Source organism: Portunus trituberculatus, chromosome 2 (genome assembly GCF_017591435.1).
Source record: "Portunus trituberculatus isolate SZX2019 chromosome 2, ASM1759143v1, whole genome shotgun sequence".
NCBI classification, from domain to species: domain Eukaryota; kingdom Metazoa; phylum Arthropoda; class Malacostraca; order Decapoda; family Portunidae; genus Portunus; species Portunus trituberculatus.
In genome coordinates this window covers 10,398,811-10,415,179 of record NC_059256.1, presented here as the reverse complement: position 1 = coordinate 10,415,179, position 16,369 = coordinate 10,398,811, and the positions used below count along the sequence as shown (strand labels likewise).

General features: G+C 44.4%; 1 protein-coding gene across 1 annotated transcript; it reads right to left on the bottom strand.

The window, feature by feature from the left end:
- Positions 1–10,252: 10,252 nt before the first annotated feature.
- On the bottom strand, positions 10,253–10,897 carry LOC123506813. The gene has a single exon (XM_045259161.1). It carries the CDS (start codon positions 10,895–10,897, stop codon positions 10,253–10,255), a length of 645 nt encoding a protein of 214 aa, XP_045115096.1.
- Between the last annotated feature and the right edge of the window lie 5,472 nt (positions 10,898–16,369).

Here is a 16,369-nt window from a genome sequence, read left to right as displayed (position 1 = left end):
AAAGGTAAATTTAAACCACACGCAGAGTAAGTCACAGAAAAAACACATCAGAGTCACAACACCACAGAAACACAAGCAATCACAGAAAAAAGTCACTGGAAAAATGGAACACTGAACATGGGTTATAATGGTCCTGTCACGGTCGCCAATTGTTACGTTCACCGGTTAAACTGGTAAGATTGGCATCGGAGAGCCGGTAAACAATAACAATAAAAAAACACTGCAGGTTCAACTGGTGAGGAAATGTAAAAGGGGTCACTTTAAAAGCTACTTTAATAACCCATAATGAAATTGACACATATATAACAAGAAACATGAAACACAGATATATAACATGAAACACAGGAAAATGACATACACATATACATATAACACAGTAATAAATACAACAATAAAGAACCCAACTTAATACCTAACAATAATCCTAATCCTATATAGAGGCAATGTGGAAAACACGGACGAGGGAAGTGATACTTATGCGGTGTCGCAGTGGTGAAATGCTGGGTGATGGTTGATCCCACGGCAGAACCAAGAGGCGTTGTGTTCACTGGTTGAGGCTTGGATCTCAACTGCCAATCCAGAAAACCAAGAGCTGGCTCAACACTTTCGGTTGAGTCGAAAGGGGCCGCGTGAATCCAACTTCGGGACAGTAGCCGGGCTTCATGAAACGGTGACGTGGAAGGTTCACGAGACGGTGGCGTGGAAGGGGAGGCGGAGAGGTGGCGAACGTGGTAACAAGCGGAGGTGGTGATGGTAGTAATGCATGTTACGGGCGGGCCGTAACATTCCTCCTTTCTCGTATTTATCAATAATTTCCTTTTTCCTTTCCATGGTTGTCACTACATCCTTTCTTGTAGGCTTATTCTCACCACTAACAAGCCTCTTCGGTGCCATTGTAAAGCCCAGGACACACTATGCAGCATGTATCAGCGATGTGATGCAGTAATGGCGTTGAAAAAATCTCACTAGTGTCCACACTATGTTGCAACACTACTCAAGTTGTCGCGCGCGAGCTGCTCAGGACACTTGCCACTCAGTTGCTAAAAAGAAAAATGATCGAACGCATCGATTTTTTATGTATTTATTTATTTATTTATATTTTTTTTATTTATTTATTTATTTTTTTTTTTTTTCATTTATTTAATTTTTTTAGGTGAAAGTTGTGAGTGATACAGTTTATGTTTGTGTAAATGTGCTATTTTTTTCTTTTTTGTAAATCTTTTTTTTTTTTTTTTTTTTTTATGGAAGAAAAGAACGAGGCAAGACAACGAACATGATTTGGCGGCATCTACACACACACACACACACACACACACACACACACACACACACACACACACACACACACACACACTAAAATAAGACCTAGATTGGAATATGCAGGAGTTGTGTGGACTCCCCATAAAAAGAAACACATAAGAAAATTAGAGAGACTACAAAAAATGGCTACAAGAATGGTTCCAGAATTTAAAGGGATGGCATATGAGGAGAGATACTTAGGGCGATTCGCTTCACCTTACGTGAAGGAAGTATTTTGAGGGTCTTATCCTAAGCATTTTGTGCCGCTGAATCCGAAAATCGTAGTTGGGTCACTCGTTAGCGGTAAGTTTTTGCGCAAATTGCAAATTTCGGAAATTGGCAAGAAAAAAATTGCAGAATGAGAACCAGACGTCGTAGAGACCTCGTTTTGGACTCAAATTGAAGCTTATTAGGAGCACAACAAAAGTTATAAAATGCTTCTGGATGTATCTGTTCTCATAAAGGCACTACCGTATGATTCATAGAAAATGGGAATTTTTCTCTGACTGTCCCCTCATGGTCGTACTTTATGACATACGGTAATGAAATTTCGCAAATAAATGTAAAATTGCATTGGCTATAATTTTAGAAATTAGCTATAAACCCGTAAATAAAATAAATTCATTTATTATATCGCACATTTTCCTTCCCAGGGCTCGCAATGAAATCGTGTGTCATTTGCGGTGCAACTAACGGAGATGTGGTCCTTCGACCTCAGACGCCCAAGGAGGATGTTCGGAGTATGCTGGCCAAGTGGGCTTCGAAAGGCGAATTCGTAGAGGCCCACAGGAGGTCCTCTAGAAGGGACGATTGGTCCTGGCACCGACAGTGCATTGCTAAAATCCAGCCCCACAAATTCGCGAGGCAGTACGAAGATGAACAACAGGACCTTGCGGCGGAGGCCCAACCCGGACCTTCAAGGTAAAGATGTTTTTAATTTTTAATTTAATTTTTTTTATTTAATGTTTTTAATGAAAATATTTTTAATTTTCTAAAAATTCTTTCTACATGAAAAATATTGCTTGATTATTATGGTCTTGATTTATGGGCTTTTATCCATCTCTACTTCTAGGCCTGACACCCCGCCGCCTCGAGTCCCCCGCCGTATCAGCGCTCCTATTCCCCGGAAGGAATGCTTCTTCTGCGGTGATGGAGACAAGCCAAATGAAGTCCTGCACCGGGTGAGCACGACCGGGAGTGCCAATCGAATCATTGAGGCGGTCCACAAGGGAACGAATTCTGCGTGGAAAATCCAGCTTCCTCCTGACCTCGACGTCCTGGCTGCCGACGTGATGTACCATAAGGGCTGCTGGAGCATTCATGTCGTCAACCAGTTGCGGACAGTGGCCTCCACTCAACAAGAGCCAGAAGATCGCTCCGTGATCGAGTTCGTGGAAGAGGTTAGCGAGAAGCTGGAAAGTGGAGTGGTTCTCTCGATGGGAGAAATAGACGCCATCAAGGAGCAGCATGGTGTTGGCCGCTCACGCTGGCGGATAAAGGAACTCCTCTCCACCATGGTCCCTGGCGTGGAGTTCACCAAGCCCAAGAACCCTCGCGAACCCGAACTGGTTCATCTGGCGGAGGCAAGGAAAGAGGCCCTGACAAACCAGAGGACAATCGAGGACTTCAAGCTTGCTACACTCCTGAAAGCTGCCAAAATCCTGCGTGAAGAAACCCTCAAAGATGGTCCTCCTGCTTCTGAACTACACCAGGGCTGTGCGGACAGGAGACTGGGCGCTGCACCTGAAGACGTTGGAGGAGTTCGGACCGTTCTTCTTCGCCCTGAATCGAAGCTCCTACGCCCGGTTCGTCCCGGTTTACGTGGCCATGATGCAGGACCTCCGACTCAAGAATCCAAGAGCGTGGACGTACTCGTACTTGGAGAAACACTGGGTCGTCCGAAAGTCGTTGGTACCTTTCACGTCTCTTGGCTGCGACCATGCCTTGGAACAGGTGAACCGGGCTCTGAAAGGTGACGGTGGGCTGGTAGGGATCACGAAAAATCCCTCGACGAGGACCAAGTTCTTCCTGATCCAAGACGAACTCTTGGCAATCAAGGCCAAATCCTTCGGAAGGTCTGCTACGGCATCAAAGCACCACAAGGACAGCCCAGCGGTCACGAAGAAGACACACGAGATGACCAAAGAGGTTGCGGGTCTTCTTCGCCAGCATAACCCCTTCACTTGCGAGAAAGCCCAACTCACCACCGTCCTTTCCCGCAAGGTTGCTCCAGATGAGATGGTGGACGCACTGACAAGTATCGAGGAGACTGGCAAGGAAGCTCTCTTGAAGTACCAAGAGGGAAGGATCAGGACTGCGCAGCAAAGTCCATGGGAAGTCCTTCATCGTCTGCCTACCAAGACATTCAAAACGCTGGGCAAGAAAGCCAAAGTTTCAATCGGAGGGAAGAAGGTGATTGTCACGGGATCCTCAGACTTCAATCGGCGCCTGCTGCTCGCCGTCCAACTCGACAGCAGTCTGGACCTTCACACCATCATCTCCATCTATGAGCTGTCCCTGTTCCCTCTTGCCCTCTTTGACGACCAAGGCTATCCGCGGGTCACGACAAAAAGTGCCCTTCTCAGGGTTCTGGAGAAGATAAACGCGGCGGTCTCCACGGCCTCCCAACCCCCTTCATCCTCTCGCGTGCTGGTCCTCGACGGTATGGCTATCCTTCAGCAGCACCCCGTTTCCGGCTCAGCAAACTTCAAGGAGCTAGTTGGATCCTTCCTGCAGAGAGTTGCCCGACTGGGTGTTGGCTACGGGGAGTTGCACCTTGTCTTCGACAGGTACGACATCGGCGCGTCCCTCAAAGACAAGACGAGGGAACAGCGAGCCCGAGGTGGAGGATACGATATGGACATCCAAGCAGCGACGAGGATCAAAGCTGGAATGACCATGGCTCACATCTTGTCCACCAAAAGCAACAAGGATGCTATGACCTCTCATTGCCTCCCAAATCCAGCACCATTCATGGGGATTACGCGTCGTCTGCGCGTGGCGCGGCAAAGCCGTGGCAACTTCTGGACCGGACGGAGCCAAGTTCGCTTCAGAACAAGAGGAAGCGGACACTAAGATGATATATCATCTCTCCTGCTCGACAAAGATGTGGAGGCAACCGTAGTTTCTCCGGACACTGACGTCCTCGTCCTCCTCCTCCGACACTTCCCCAAGATACCTCCCAACACGTGCCTCCAGCTTGGCAAGACGACTTTCAACGTTCAGCTCATCCACGACAAACTGGGCTCTCACGCGGATGTGATCACGTCCTTCCATGCTCTGACTGGTTGCGACACCACTTGCGCCCTCTTCAGGAAAGGCAAGTTGCAAGCTTGGCCTGTGTTCCAGGCGGCCGACCAGGCAACCCTCGATGCTCTGGGTACACTCCGAAGCCCTGGTCCGCTGACGCAAGAGAGCCTGGACGTGCTGTGCCGATTCGTGAGTAGAATTTACGGATATACCTGCTCTCTGCCGCAGGCGAGGTGGACGGCACTTCAGAAGAAGAAGGTTGGAGCAGCACTGGCCCCTCCGACAGTCGCCGCCACCACCCAGCACATTATGCGAGCCCAGCTACAGGCCGTCGTCTGGGAGGGGGCCGTGAAGAAGGAGTTGGTGACCCTCGACCCGACCAAGTATGGCTACGAAGCAGACCTGGCGCCTATTCCTTCCACCCTGCCTCCCGCCCGCAAAGTATCATGGATGTGATGCAGTGCGGATGCAAGACGAACTGCTCGACCAATCGCTGCCGCTGTCAACGCCTGCAGACTCCTTGTTCGGAGCTTTGCGATTGCTCCCCCGAGATGTGCATCAACGACGAGGAAGATGGGCATGAGGACGTCGATGGCGTAGACGACTAGATATTCTATTTTTTTTTCAACCTGTGAACGCTCGCTATTTTGTGTTCTGTATTTTTTATGTTCTAATTGTGATTTTCCAAAATACGCGGAGGAGACTCGGTTTCGTTGTTTGAAATTTTGTGTTCTGGATTAAACTATTATTTATTGTGAGACCTAGATGCTTGTTTTGTTGGATCGATTAAACACTAGTGAATAATTCAGTTGAAATACCCTGTTCTACGCAATAATTTTGCCCACCCTTGCACAAATTCGTTAATTACATGTGTCCTAAGAACAATTGTTTGTTATTTTATTTTTTTTACTAATTAAAAACTAAATTTTAAAAAAGGAACTCAGTTCCTTCTTTAAAATTTAGTTTTTAATTTTTAAAAAATCAGGCTTTAAGGCCAAAATTATTCCTTTTATATTTTTTCCATTTTTTCCAATTATCTATAATTTCCATTATAGTTCAGTAATTGGGGTGACAATTACCAATGACCTATCGCCAGAGAGACATATAAACAAAATAATTGGAGAAGTATTGAACTTATTGAGGAACATAAGAGTGGCGTTCGTATATTTAGATGAAGAAATGATGAAGAAAATAATTACTGCAATGATAAGACCAAGGCTTGAATATGCAACAATACAGTGGGCTCCGAACTTAAAGAAACACATAAGGAAACTAGAGAAAGTACAGAGGGCTGCAACAAAAATGGTGCCTGACTTAAGAGATTTGACTTATGAAGACAGACTGAACAGAATGCAACTTCCGACCCTGGAAAACAGAAGAAAAGGGAGACCTGATAGCAATATACAGAGTGATGATTGGCATGGAAAAAATGGATAGGGAAGATCTGTGTATGTGGAATGAAAGAATGTCGAGAGGGCATGGGAAAAAACTAAAATGGCCACTTATAGGAGAGATGTGAAAAAATATAGCTTCCCTCATAGAAGGGTGGAAGCATGGAATAGTTTAGACGTGGAAGTGGTCAACGCAAGGAATATTCATGATTTTAAGAAAAAGCTGGACATTAATAGATATGGAGACGGGACAACACGAGCATAGCTCTTTTCCCGTATGTTACAATTAGGTAAATACACACACACACACACACACACACACACACACACACACACACACACACACACACACACACACACACATTATACCATAATATTATAGCATAATTTGTCTGCCTTATTCCTCCTTTGTTCCTCCTCCTCCTCCTCCTCCTCCTCCTCCTCCTCCTCCTCCTCATAAGTGCCAAAAGGCTTGTTGCTGTTCTGTCCTTCCTTTGTGTTCCCTTTGTGTTGCTCCTTTACAACATAATAACATGTGTTAAGTCAGAGAAAAACCTAAGTTATTCAAGGACAAGAATAGAGAAAGAAAACGTGTATTTTCAATGGATAATTCCCGACGTCGGAAAGTGCTGAAAAGCTGCCAGATTCGCCAGATAACTTAATTTAACACATTCAACTCGGTGTGCTGGAAAAAAAATGTTTACGTCATATATGTGCTATCAAACTAAGTAATAAATTATTAGGAACATCTCTAATCAGCTTCACCAAGCACAGAGAACGTAATATGGCAAAACGAGCCAAAAATGCTTGGTTCATGGTCTCAGTTTTGGGACACTTCATCACCTTGAGTGAATTACATTATTTTCAGTAAGCAAGCACATTTTCAGTTCAGGGAGGTAAAAACATGTAGTGTTTTTGCACTGAAAAAACTAAAACGGGGACACTATTCGTACCATTTCTAAACCAGCAATCAAAACTTTCTCTCGCCTTATTTACCCAAGTTGCAAAGAAAAGAAAAATCTGTACCTGATGAAATATCTGAGATCATGAACACCCATTATCTGTTAAAATGTGTCTGCCATACATTTCACCGTCTTCACGGAAACTATATAAAAAAAATAAGGCCTTCTCCTTATTCTTGACATTCTAAAAGAGTAATTATAAAAGGACATAATTATCATAATCAAAAGGAATAGTCAAGTGATCTTTCAGTTACAGAAAACCGGGGACAGCAGTAGCCGGGGACATATCTGGTCACCCTACTCCACACAAGCTTCCAAACGACCGCGGGCCGCGGGGTTGTTTTGGTGTTTTGAGAGGGCTCGGTGTTCCCGAATTCAGTTAGTCTTTTCGGTTTGATATGCCTTCGGCCGCAAAAATGTTGCTCTACCAAGATTATTACAGAATGTATTCCTTTGTAATATTTAGAGGAGAAACAGTGCTCTCTGTTGAACTATATGAAAAAATGCTTCACACCAAATATGTAGTTGAGACTAGTATAAAAATGCGAGAGCATTGAAACCGCGACTGTGAGTATTAAGCTTATAATAACAGTTTTGTAGAGTTTGTATTACCAGATCATATGGATAATGTTAGGATAAACACTTGGAATTAATGGTTTGCAGTACAAAGACTCAATACCTCAAGATTTATTATGATATGAATTTTAGAATGTGTGTCTCTTGCGAGCTGGCTGGCTGTATACCAAGTCGTGTATTAAAACAGCCAGCGATCAATGGCAACCTAGCAATATCCGACGTCGGGAATTCCTTCATGTCCTTTACCATTATCTTAAACTTGGCTCTCTTTATCTAATTTTTGGGATTTCCCCTGTGTTTCTGTCTCCCTTCCCTCCCTTCCCTTTGCATGATGCACATGACATGGTGGCTCTGTGCCACTTCCTAGAGTGTCACAGGTTTTGGGGTATAAAGGTCTTCCGTGCCAGCTCCTGACTTGTGATGTCTTCATTGCAGTCACTTCCCGGTTGAATTGTGTCTTGAGATTGCAGCTTTTTGAGGATGTCTTCACTGCGCACAGCACAATTTACAAAACTCGATAAGGTTGATCTTACAACGACTTCTATAGCTGCACTTCTGAGATCTCTATTTTTGTACAGCTTTGCTTTTTATGTTCCATACACATGGATGTTCTTTCAGCAGTTCAATGAAATGTATGTATATATATATATATATATATATATATATATATATATATATATATATATATATATATATATATATATATATAAACATGTTTTATTTGCCTTATAAGTTCATAACCACGAGAAAATGCAAGGAAAAATAGGGGGTGGGGGAGGAAGCCTGGGGGAAATTTTAAGTTACTCCTAACAACGTTTTCTATGAAAGTACTCGCTTCCAACAGATGGCAGCACCGTCGCTGTCCTCCAAACTTTAACCCACACCACAACTTCCTCTCTGTATATTCCTTAGCTCAAACCAAGGATTCCAGGGAGGATATACGGGTTCAATGGGCGGGCTGGAGGAATTGATTAGGGAACCTCACTTCTAACAGCTGGCGCGCGGGTCACAGGTTGTAAGGGGGTGAGGGCTGGGGGGTCCATCAGCGGGGGAGGATGAGCGCCATTACAAGATTCAAACAGTCAGTCAGTCACGGGAGCGCAAGGCACATCAACCATTGCCCACCTCCGCCTGGGCCACACCACGCTCAGTGCTCAGTGCTCACTTTCATTGCCTATGTCTGTCTTGTGACCCCTTCTGCCCTTGGTGTAGGACTACCCCTAAGGCCATGGAACATTTCCTGTTTCAATGCCCACGCCTCCTCTCTCAACATACTGCATTACGCTCGGCTCTGCCTGGCCATCACAACACTTGACCTGCCCATCCTCCTGGCGGCCTCAGGCGTCCACCCCTCCTGGTAACCTGCTGTCCTTCGCCTTACTTGTGCCTTCTTGAGGAAGACCGGCCAGCTACCACGCCTGTGATACCCTCACAGGACTACCCCAGGGCTCATAAGGATCCATAGATTTTCGTGGCCTCTATTGAATTCTTATGAGCCCTGGGGTAGTCCTGTGAGGGTATCACAGGCGTGGTAGCTGGCCGGTCTTTCTCAAGAAAGCACAAGTAAGGCGAAGGACAGCAGGTTGCCGGGAGGGGTGAACGCCTGAGGCTGCCTGGAGGGTGGGCAGGTTGAGTGTTGTGATGGCCAGGGCTGAGAGCCGGGAGCGTAATGCAGTTTGTTGAGAGAGGAGGTGTGGGCAATGAAGCAGGAAATGCTCCATGGCCTCAGGGGTAGTCCTACACCAAGGGCAGAAGTGGTCATGAGACAGTCGACGTATGCGATGCAAGTAAGGAGTATGGTGTGGCCCAGGCGGAGGCGGGCAGAAAACACACACACACACACACACACACACACACATATATATATATATATATATATATATATATATATATATATATATATATATATATATATATATATATATATATATATATATATGTATATGAACATGTTTTATTTGCCTTATAAGTTCATAATCACGAGAGAATGCAGGGAAAAATAAGGGGTGGGGGAAGAAGCATGGTAAAAATTTTAAGTTACTCCTAACAACGTTTTCTATGAAAGTACTCGCTTCCAACAGATGGCAGCACCGTCGCTGTCCTCCAAACTTTAACCCACACCACAACTTCCTCTCTGTATATTCCTTGGCTCAGACTCCTGAAATCGGATCGGCCCAGCATCACGTTGGTGATGCAGCAACGTGTTGAAAAAGTCGTTTTTCAACACGTCCATTCAACACTGCGAGCATCATGATGCATACTGTGTACGGGGCTTAAGGTTCTAAATGAGAAAAAAAAAATGCAAAGAGAAAGCGCAGGACAATGTTATTTTTACAACAGCAAAGGATAAACTGGCTGCGGTGGCCCGGTGGGGCGCGTGAGCCGGCGGGAAGGAAGAGACTCTTTGTTTACAGCCACATGGATGGACGTTCGACTAATAGATGTTTTTTCGAGTATTAAGTTGAACTTTTGTGTTCAACTACTGAAAAGTTTGACTATTTAGATGTTCGAGTATTGAGTCTCCACTGTACCTGGAGGGGATGAGAATCCAGGGAGAGCTCGGGGGGGAAGGGGGCACTGCTGCTGAGGGGTGCAGATATGCATTACTACAGTTTTGGTGTGGTTGATTGTCATTCTGCTTTCCGCCGACCACTCTTGCAGGCTGTTCAACGTTGTTTGAAGTGCTGAGTAGTCTGGGTTTTTGTTGTGGAGTGACACACCCATGGTGCAGTCATCACATACTTCCAGCAGTGAGGGGTGTTTGTCAGAGCATCATTAATCAGTATCAGGAAACAGTGGAGCCATCTTGATGCCCTGAGGGACGCCACACGTTAGCTGTTGGTAAGAGGATGTCTGTTTCTGAAAACGTACAGCTTGCCGGCTTCCCGTGAGGAAGTCAGCCAGCCATGCTGTCAGGTGAGAGGGAAGACCCAGATTGATGGCTTTGTTGATGACAACAGTGTGGTCAACTAGATCAGAAGCTTTCTTGAAGTCTACAAAAGCAACTGCTACAGAGGTGTTCCGTTTGTCCAGGTGACTATGAATGAAATCAAGGAAGCTGACTAGGTAGTGAGAGGTGGAGGTGGCTCTGATATTGCCAAATTGCTGAATGTTTAAGAAGGAACTGATTTTGTTGTATGCCCAGTCAAACACAAAGTCTTCACAGATGAGGCTAGAGATGGGTGTGATAGCAACGGGCCTGAGGTCATTTAGTGATTGTGGGCTGGCAGTTTTAGGGATGGGTGTGACAAATGATGTTTTCCAGTCAACAGGGCATAAGTACTGAGAGAGAGTTGCATTTATTATTGAGCAGAGAGGAGTGGCTAGTTCAGGAGCACATTCTTTGTAAATCTTAACGGGTAGGTCAGTAGGGGTGGTTGACCGAGGCTTGAGTTTCAAAATTCTCTTGTAAACATCCATCACTTGGGCAGTGGGAGGAGGGGAAGGAGCGTGGAGGTAGACAGGAAGACTTGAGGCATGGAGGGGGTGGGAATGTTTACAGATTATGGCAGGGACTGTTTATCTTGTCTGGGGGGGGGGTGAGGTGGTGGGCAAGGGCGACCACAGGATGGAGAGGTGTGTGCTGCGTCCCACATGGGGGAGAGGTTGAGGGGGGGAATAATGATGATGTTGGTTAGTCATGATAAAGTCGAGTTTGGCTTGTTAGAGGGTGAGGAACCCAATGACTTGGGTTAGGTGTAGCTGGTGTAAAATTTCACTCACATCTAATCTGTGTAAATCTCCGCAGATAACCAGCTTGGCAGCAGGATATTTCATTCTGAGAGTGTCAGCCGTGTTTATGATGTGCTTAGTGAGTAGTTGTGCTGTGGGGGTACGTGGGGGGTGGCATGCAACACAGAGGATGATGGAGGCTGCGTCTCGAGGGTGGGCGGATGGAGTCACTCATACCCAAAGGGGTTCCACTCCGTGGGGGACAGCCACCGGGATGTTGGAGGGGCTGAAGGTGGATCGGCAATAAACCGCCACGCCCCCACCTCTTCTCTCTGATCTTAGATGGTGGAAAAGTTGGAAGTCCTGCATCATGCACACCTCCGGTACTATTTGTGTGTGTGTGTGTGTGTGTGTGTGTATTTATCTAGTTGTATTGTACAGGGTTGGAGTGTGGCTCATAGTGTCCTGTCTCCATGCGTCCATTTATCTAATTTTTCTTTAAAGTTCAGCACACGCTGTGCTGTGACAATTCCATTATCCAGTGCATTCCATTTTCCACCATTCTGTGTGGAAAACTGTATTTTCCAACATCCTTCACACACTGCCTCATCCTGATCTTTTTTCATGTCCTCTTGTCCTTCCATCCTCTTCTGCCAACAGCACCAGGTCTTCTTTGTCTATCTTTTCAATATCATTTACTATTTTATACATTGTTATTAGGTCCCCACGTTCTCTTCTATCTTGTAAGGTTGGCAGTCCCATTTCCTTCAGTCGTTCTTCATATGTGAGGTCCTTTAATTCCGGCACCATCTTTGTAGCAATCTTCTGTATCCTTTCCAGTTTTTTTATATCTTTTTTAGAGCTTGGAGACCACACCACTGCTGCATATTCCAGCCTTGGGTGTATCATGCTTGTGATGATTTTTTTCATCGTATCTTTATCAATGCAATGAAATGCCACTCTTATATTAGTCAACATCCTATGTGATAGTCCAAATATCTTATTTATGTGTTTATCAGGGCTCAGATTTTCTTGTATGATCACTCCAAGATGTTTTCCTCTTTAGTCTTCATTATTTGCTCCTCTCCCATCAAATAGTTCCATACTGGTCTTCTCTTACTCTTTCCTAGTTCCATTATGTGACATTTCTTGGCATTGAACTCCAATTTCCACTTCTTGCTCCACTCATAGATCTTGTTTAAATCTTCCTGCAGCAGCAAACAGTCCTCTCTGGTTTTGATAACTCTTAGCAGCTTTGCATCATCAGCACATAAATTCATATAGCTGTTTATCCCAATGTGAATGTCGTTTACATAAACTTGAAACATAATGGGGGCTAACACTGACCCTTGTGGCACCCCGCTTGTTACTGTACCCCAAGATGAGTGTGTGTCTCTGATCACAGTTTTCATTTCTCTATCCTTCAAATAATCTGTTGTCCATTTTAGCAAGGTTCCACGCAGTCCTCCTGTGTTCTGTAGTTTCCAAAGAAGTCTTCCATGAGGGACTTTATCAAAAGCCTTTTTAATGTCCAGGCATACTGTGTCCACCCATCCATCTCTGCTTTCCAGTCCTGCAATAACCCTGGAGTAGAAGCTTAACAAGTTTGATACACATGACCGCCCTGTCCTGAACCCAAACTGTCTGTTCGATATGACTTGCTCCTTTTCTAGAAATTTAACCCATTTTTCTTTGATAATTATTTCACCTAACTTCCCTACGACACCTGTAAGTGACACTGGTCTGTAGTTTAGTGGTTCAGTTGCCTTTCCTCCTTTAAATATCGGTATTACGTTGGCTCTCTTCCACTCCAGTGGAACTTTCCCTTCATTTATTGAACTTTTAATTATTTCACAAATTGGCTCCAGTAATTGGTCTTTATATTGTTTGAACAGCCAGCCTGATACACCAGCCACCCCCATTGCTTTTCTCACTTCCAACATGTCCAGTAATCTTCCAATATCCTCTTTATGAACGGCAATTTCCTGTAATCCTAGGCAATTCAATGTCCTATTAGCTTCTGTGAAGTCATCTTCTTCAGTGAACACCGTTTTGAAGCTCTCATTCATTATTTCACACATTTCCTTCTCTGTTTGGTATGTCTTCCCTTCTTTCACTATTTTATCAATTGTTTCCTTGTTCTTCATCTTACCGTTTATAAACTTGTAGAAAAGTTTGGGTTCATCTTTGCTTTTATCCACTACATCCTTCTCAAACTTTCTTTCTTCCTCTCTCCTTACTCTAATATATTCATCACTAATATCTTTGTACAGCCGACTCTTATAGTCATTTCCCTGCTTTAAGAGTTTCTTCCACGCTTTATCCTTTGCCTTTTTTGCTTGTAAGCATCTACCATTGGACCATGTATGTATTTTTTTCTGAACTCTATAAACAGGAACAAACTTTTTTACTCCTTCATTGTATTCCTGTAAGACTATGTCATATTTTTCTTGTACAGTCTTCCTGCTCATAATATTACTCCACTCAATATCAGCAAAATAACTCATTAATTTTTCAAAATCTGCTCTTCATAATTTAATCTCTCTCCTTTATAGTCCTCTCTGTAACTTATCTCATCTTCCTCATGCATTTGCATCTCTAATGTCACATGATCACTTTCCACATTGGACTAAGGTATTGTATGATTGGAGGGGACTCCGGTTTTGTTGTGAATACTAGGTCAAGTAACGATGGTTCTTCTTCCCCCCTGTATCTTGTTGACTCCTCCACCCACTGGTCCGTTCTATTAACCATAGTCATCTGTAACACTTTCTCACTCCACTGCCCAGCATTGTCCATTACTTCCATCTCTCCCTAGTTTATTTTTTGTACAGTTAAAGTCTCCAACTAAGAGTATTCTTCTATCTCTTCTTATCATGTTATCCAGATACTTTATCGCCTCTCTTTGCAAATCTTTATGCTCTTCTGATCCCCATGTATTAGTCTTTGGTGGAACATAAGTGACTATCATTTTTCTTTTCTTCAAATCTTCTGTTCTGATTGTTACTCCCAATGCTTCCACTTTGTCCTCTCCACATTGCACATCCTCCACACACGTTATCACGAACCATTATTAGCACTCCTCCTTCCCCTTTATCCGTCCTGTCCCTCCTCTAGGTATTATATCCTTCCTCTTTAAATTTAACATGTATATCATTCTTAAATTTTGTTTCAGTGATACACATTACATCTGGCTTTTTCTCTTTCAAATAGTCCCGAACCTCCAATATACTTGATAACAAACCATCTATGTTAGTATAAGTCACTCTTAATTTATTGCCTCCTCCACGACCTCCTCTTTTTTCCTTAAGTACCAGTGTGTGTGTGTGTGTGTGTGTGTGTGTGTGTGTGTGTGTGTGTGTGTGTGTGTGTGTGTGTGTGTGTGTGTGTGTGTGTGTCAGTGTGTGCTGAGTGTCACTGTTGTTTTTCCAGGTGCCCAGCAGAGTGAAGGCTGCACGGCCTGCTCACTGCCAACCAATCTTTTGTCCCACTTCCCCGAGGGCCGTGGTGTGTGCTGGCAGGAGTTCCTGTGGTCCTGCTGCAGTGAGGCTGTGATCCCTGCCAGCAACATGGGTGACCAGACGAAGCAGCAGCAGCAGCAGTCTGTCTCAGGTGTGGAGAGGCTCAGACTTGCTAGGAATTATGAGTGTGGTGAGTGTGGGAAGAAATTTACCCTGAAGTCTCACCTCACCGCACATATCCTGACACACAGTGGTGTTAGGAATTATGAGTGTGGTGAATGTGGGAAGAAATTTACCCAGAAGTTTTCCCTTATCAGACACGGCCTGACACACAATGGTGTTAGGAATTACGAGTGTGGTGAGTGTGGGAAGAAATTTACCCTGAAGTCTCACCTCACCACATACACTCTGACACACAGTGGTGTTAGGAATTATGAGTGTGGTGAATGTTGGAAGAAATTTACCCAGAAGTCTTCCCTTATGAGACACAGCCTGACACACAGTGGTGTTGGGAATTATGAGTGTGGTGAGTGTGGGAAGAAATTTACCCACAAGTGTGACCTCACCACACACAGACTAACACACAGTGGTGTTAGGAATCATGAGTGTGATGAATGTGGGAAGAAATTTACCCAGAAGTCTTCCCTCACCACACACAGGCTGACACACAGTGGTGTTAGGAATTATGAGTGTGACGAGTGTGGGAAAAGATTTCGCACAATTTCTTATCTCAACAAACATGCCTTCAGACACACTGGGGTGAGGGACTTTGAGTGTGATGATTGTGGCAAGTGTTTCAAGACAAAGGGTGACATTGTCCAGCACGTGAAGATCCACTTTTGAGTGGTGAGTTGTGTGGCCCAGTGGTGGTGGTGGTGGTGGTGTGAGGGAGTAATGGCCTTGTTAGCTATTTTGTTGGTATTGAAGGTGTGACTTTCAACATTGTGTGTGTGTGTGTGTGTGTGTGTGTGTGTGTGTGTGTGTGTGTTTACCTAGTTGTAGTTTTACAGGGCCTGGGTTTTATGCTCATGTGGTCGCGTCTCCATATCTACACTTATCCAATCGTACTTTAAAAGTATGCACACTCGTGTGTGTGTGTGTGTGTGTAATTTACCTAGTTGTAATTTTACGCTGGTGTGGCCCCATTTCCATATCTACACTTATCCAATGTTTCTTTCAAGCTGTGCACACTCGTTGGTGACACCACTTCCTCACTCAAACTGTTCCACGTCTCAACACATCTTTGTGGGAAACTTTATTTTTTTAACATCTCTCAGACATCTTCCCTTCCTCAGCTTTTTACTATGCGATCTTGTGCTTCGGATGTCATATTCTTCTCTCAGGATCAGTTTCTCATTATCCACTTGATCCATTCCGTTAATCAATTTATAAACTTGTATCAGATCCCCTCTCTCTCCCTTCTTTGTTCCAGGGTTGGTAGATCCATAGCCTTTAGTCTCTCCTCATCTGTCATCCCTTCAAATTCTGGAACCATTCTACAGTAATACTCCGCTTAACGAACAGGATAAGGGGTGTCAAAGCTGTTCGTAGAGCAAAAATTCGTTAAGCGGATGTAATTTTCCCATAGGAAATAATGGAAATAGGGGGGGATGCGTTCTGGGCTGGTCCCCAACATACCACATGGGTTAAGAAAAAAAATAAATTATATATACGTTTGGCAGCACATTGGGCCACCGGTGTACCACTACTTTTATGATGTCATATGAGTCATTGGAAGTTAGAGAAGCTACGTACAAAT

Coding starts and splice junctions, on each gene's coding strand:
- LOC123506813 (XM_045259161.1), bottom strand. CDS start 10,897: ATGGATGTTTACAAGAGAATTTTGAAACTCAAGCCTCGGTCAACCACC.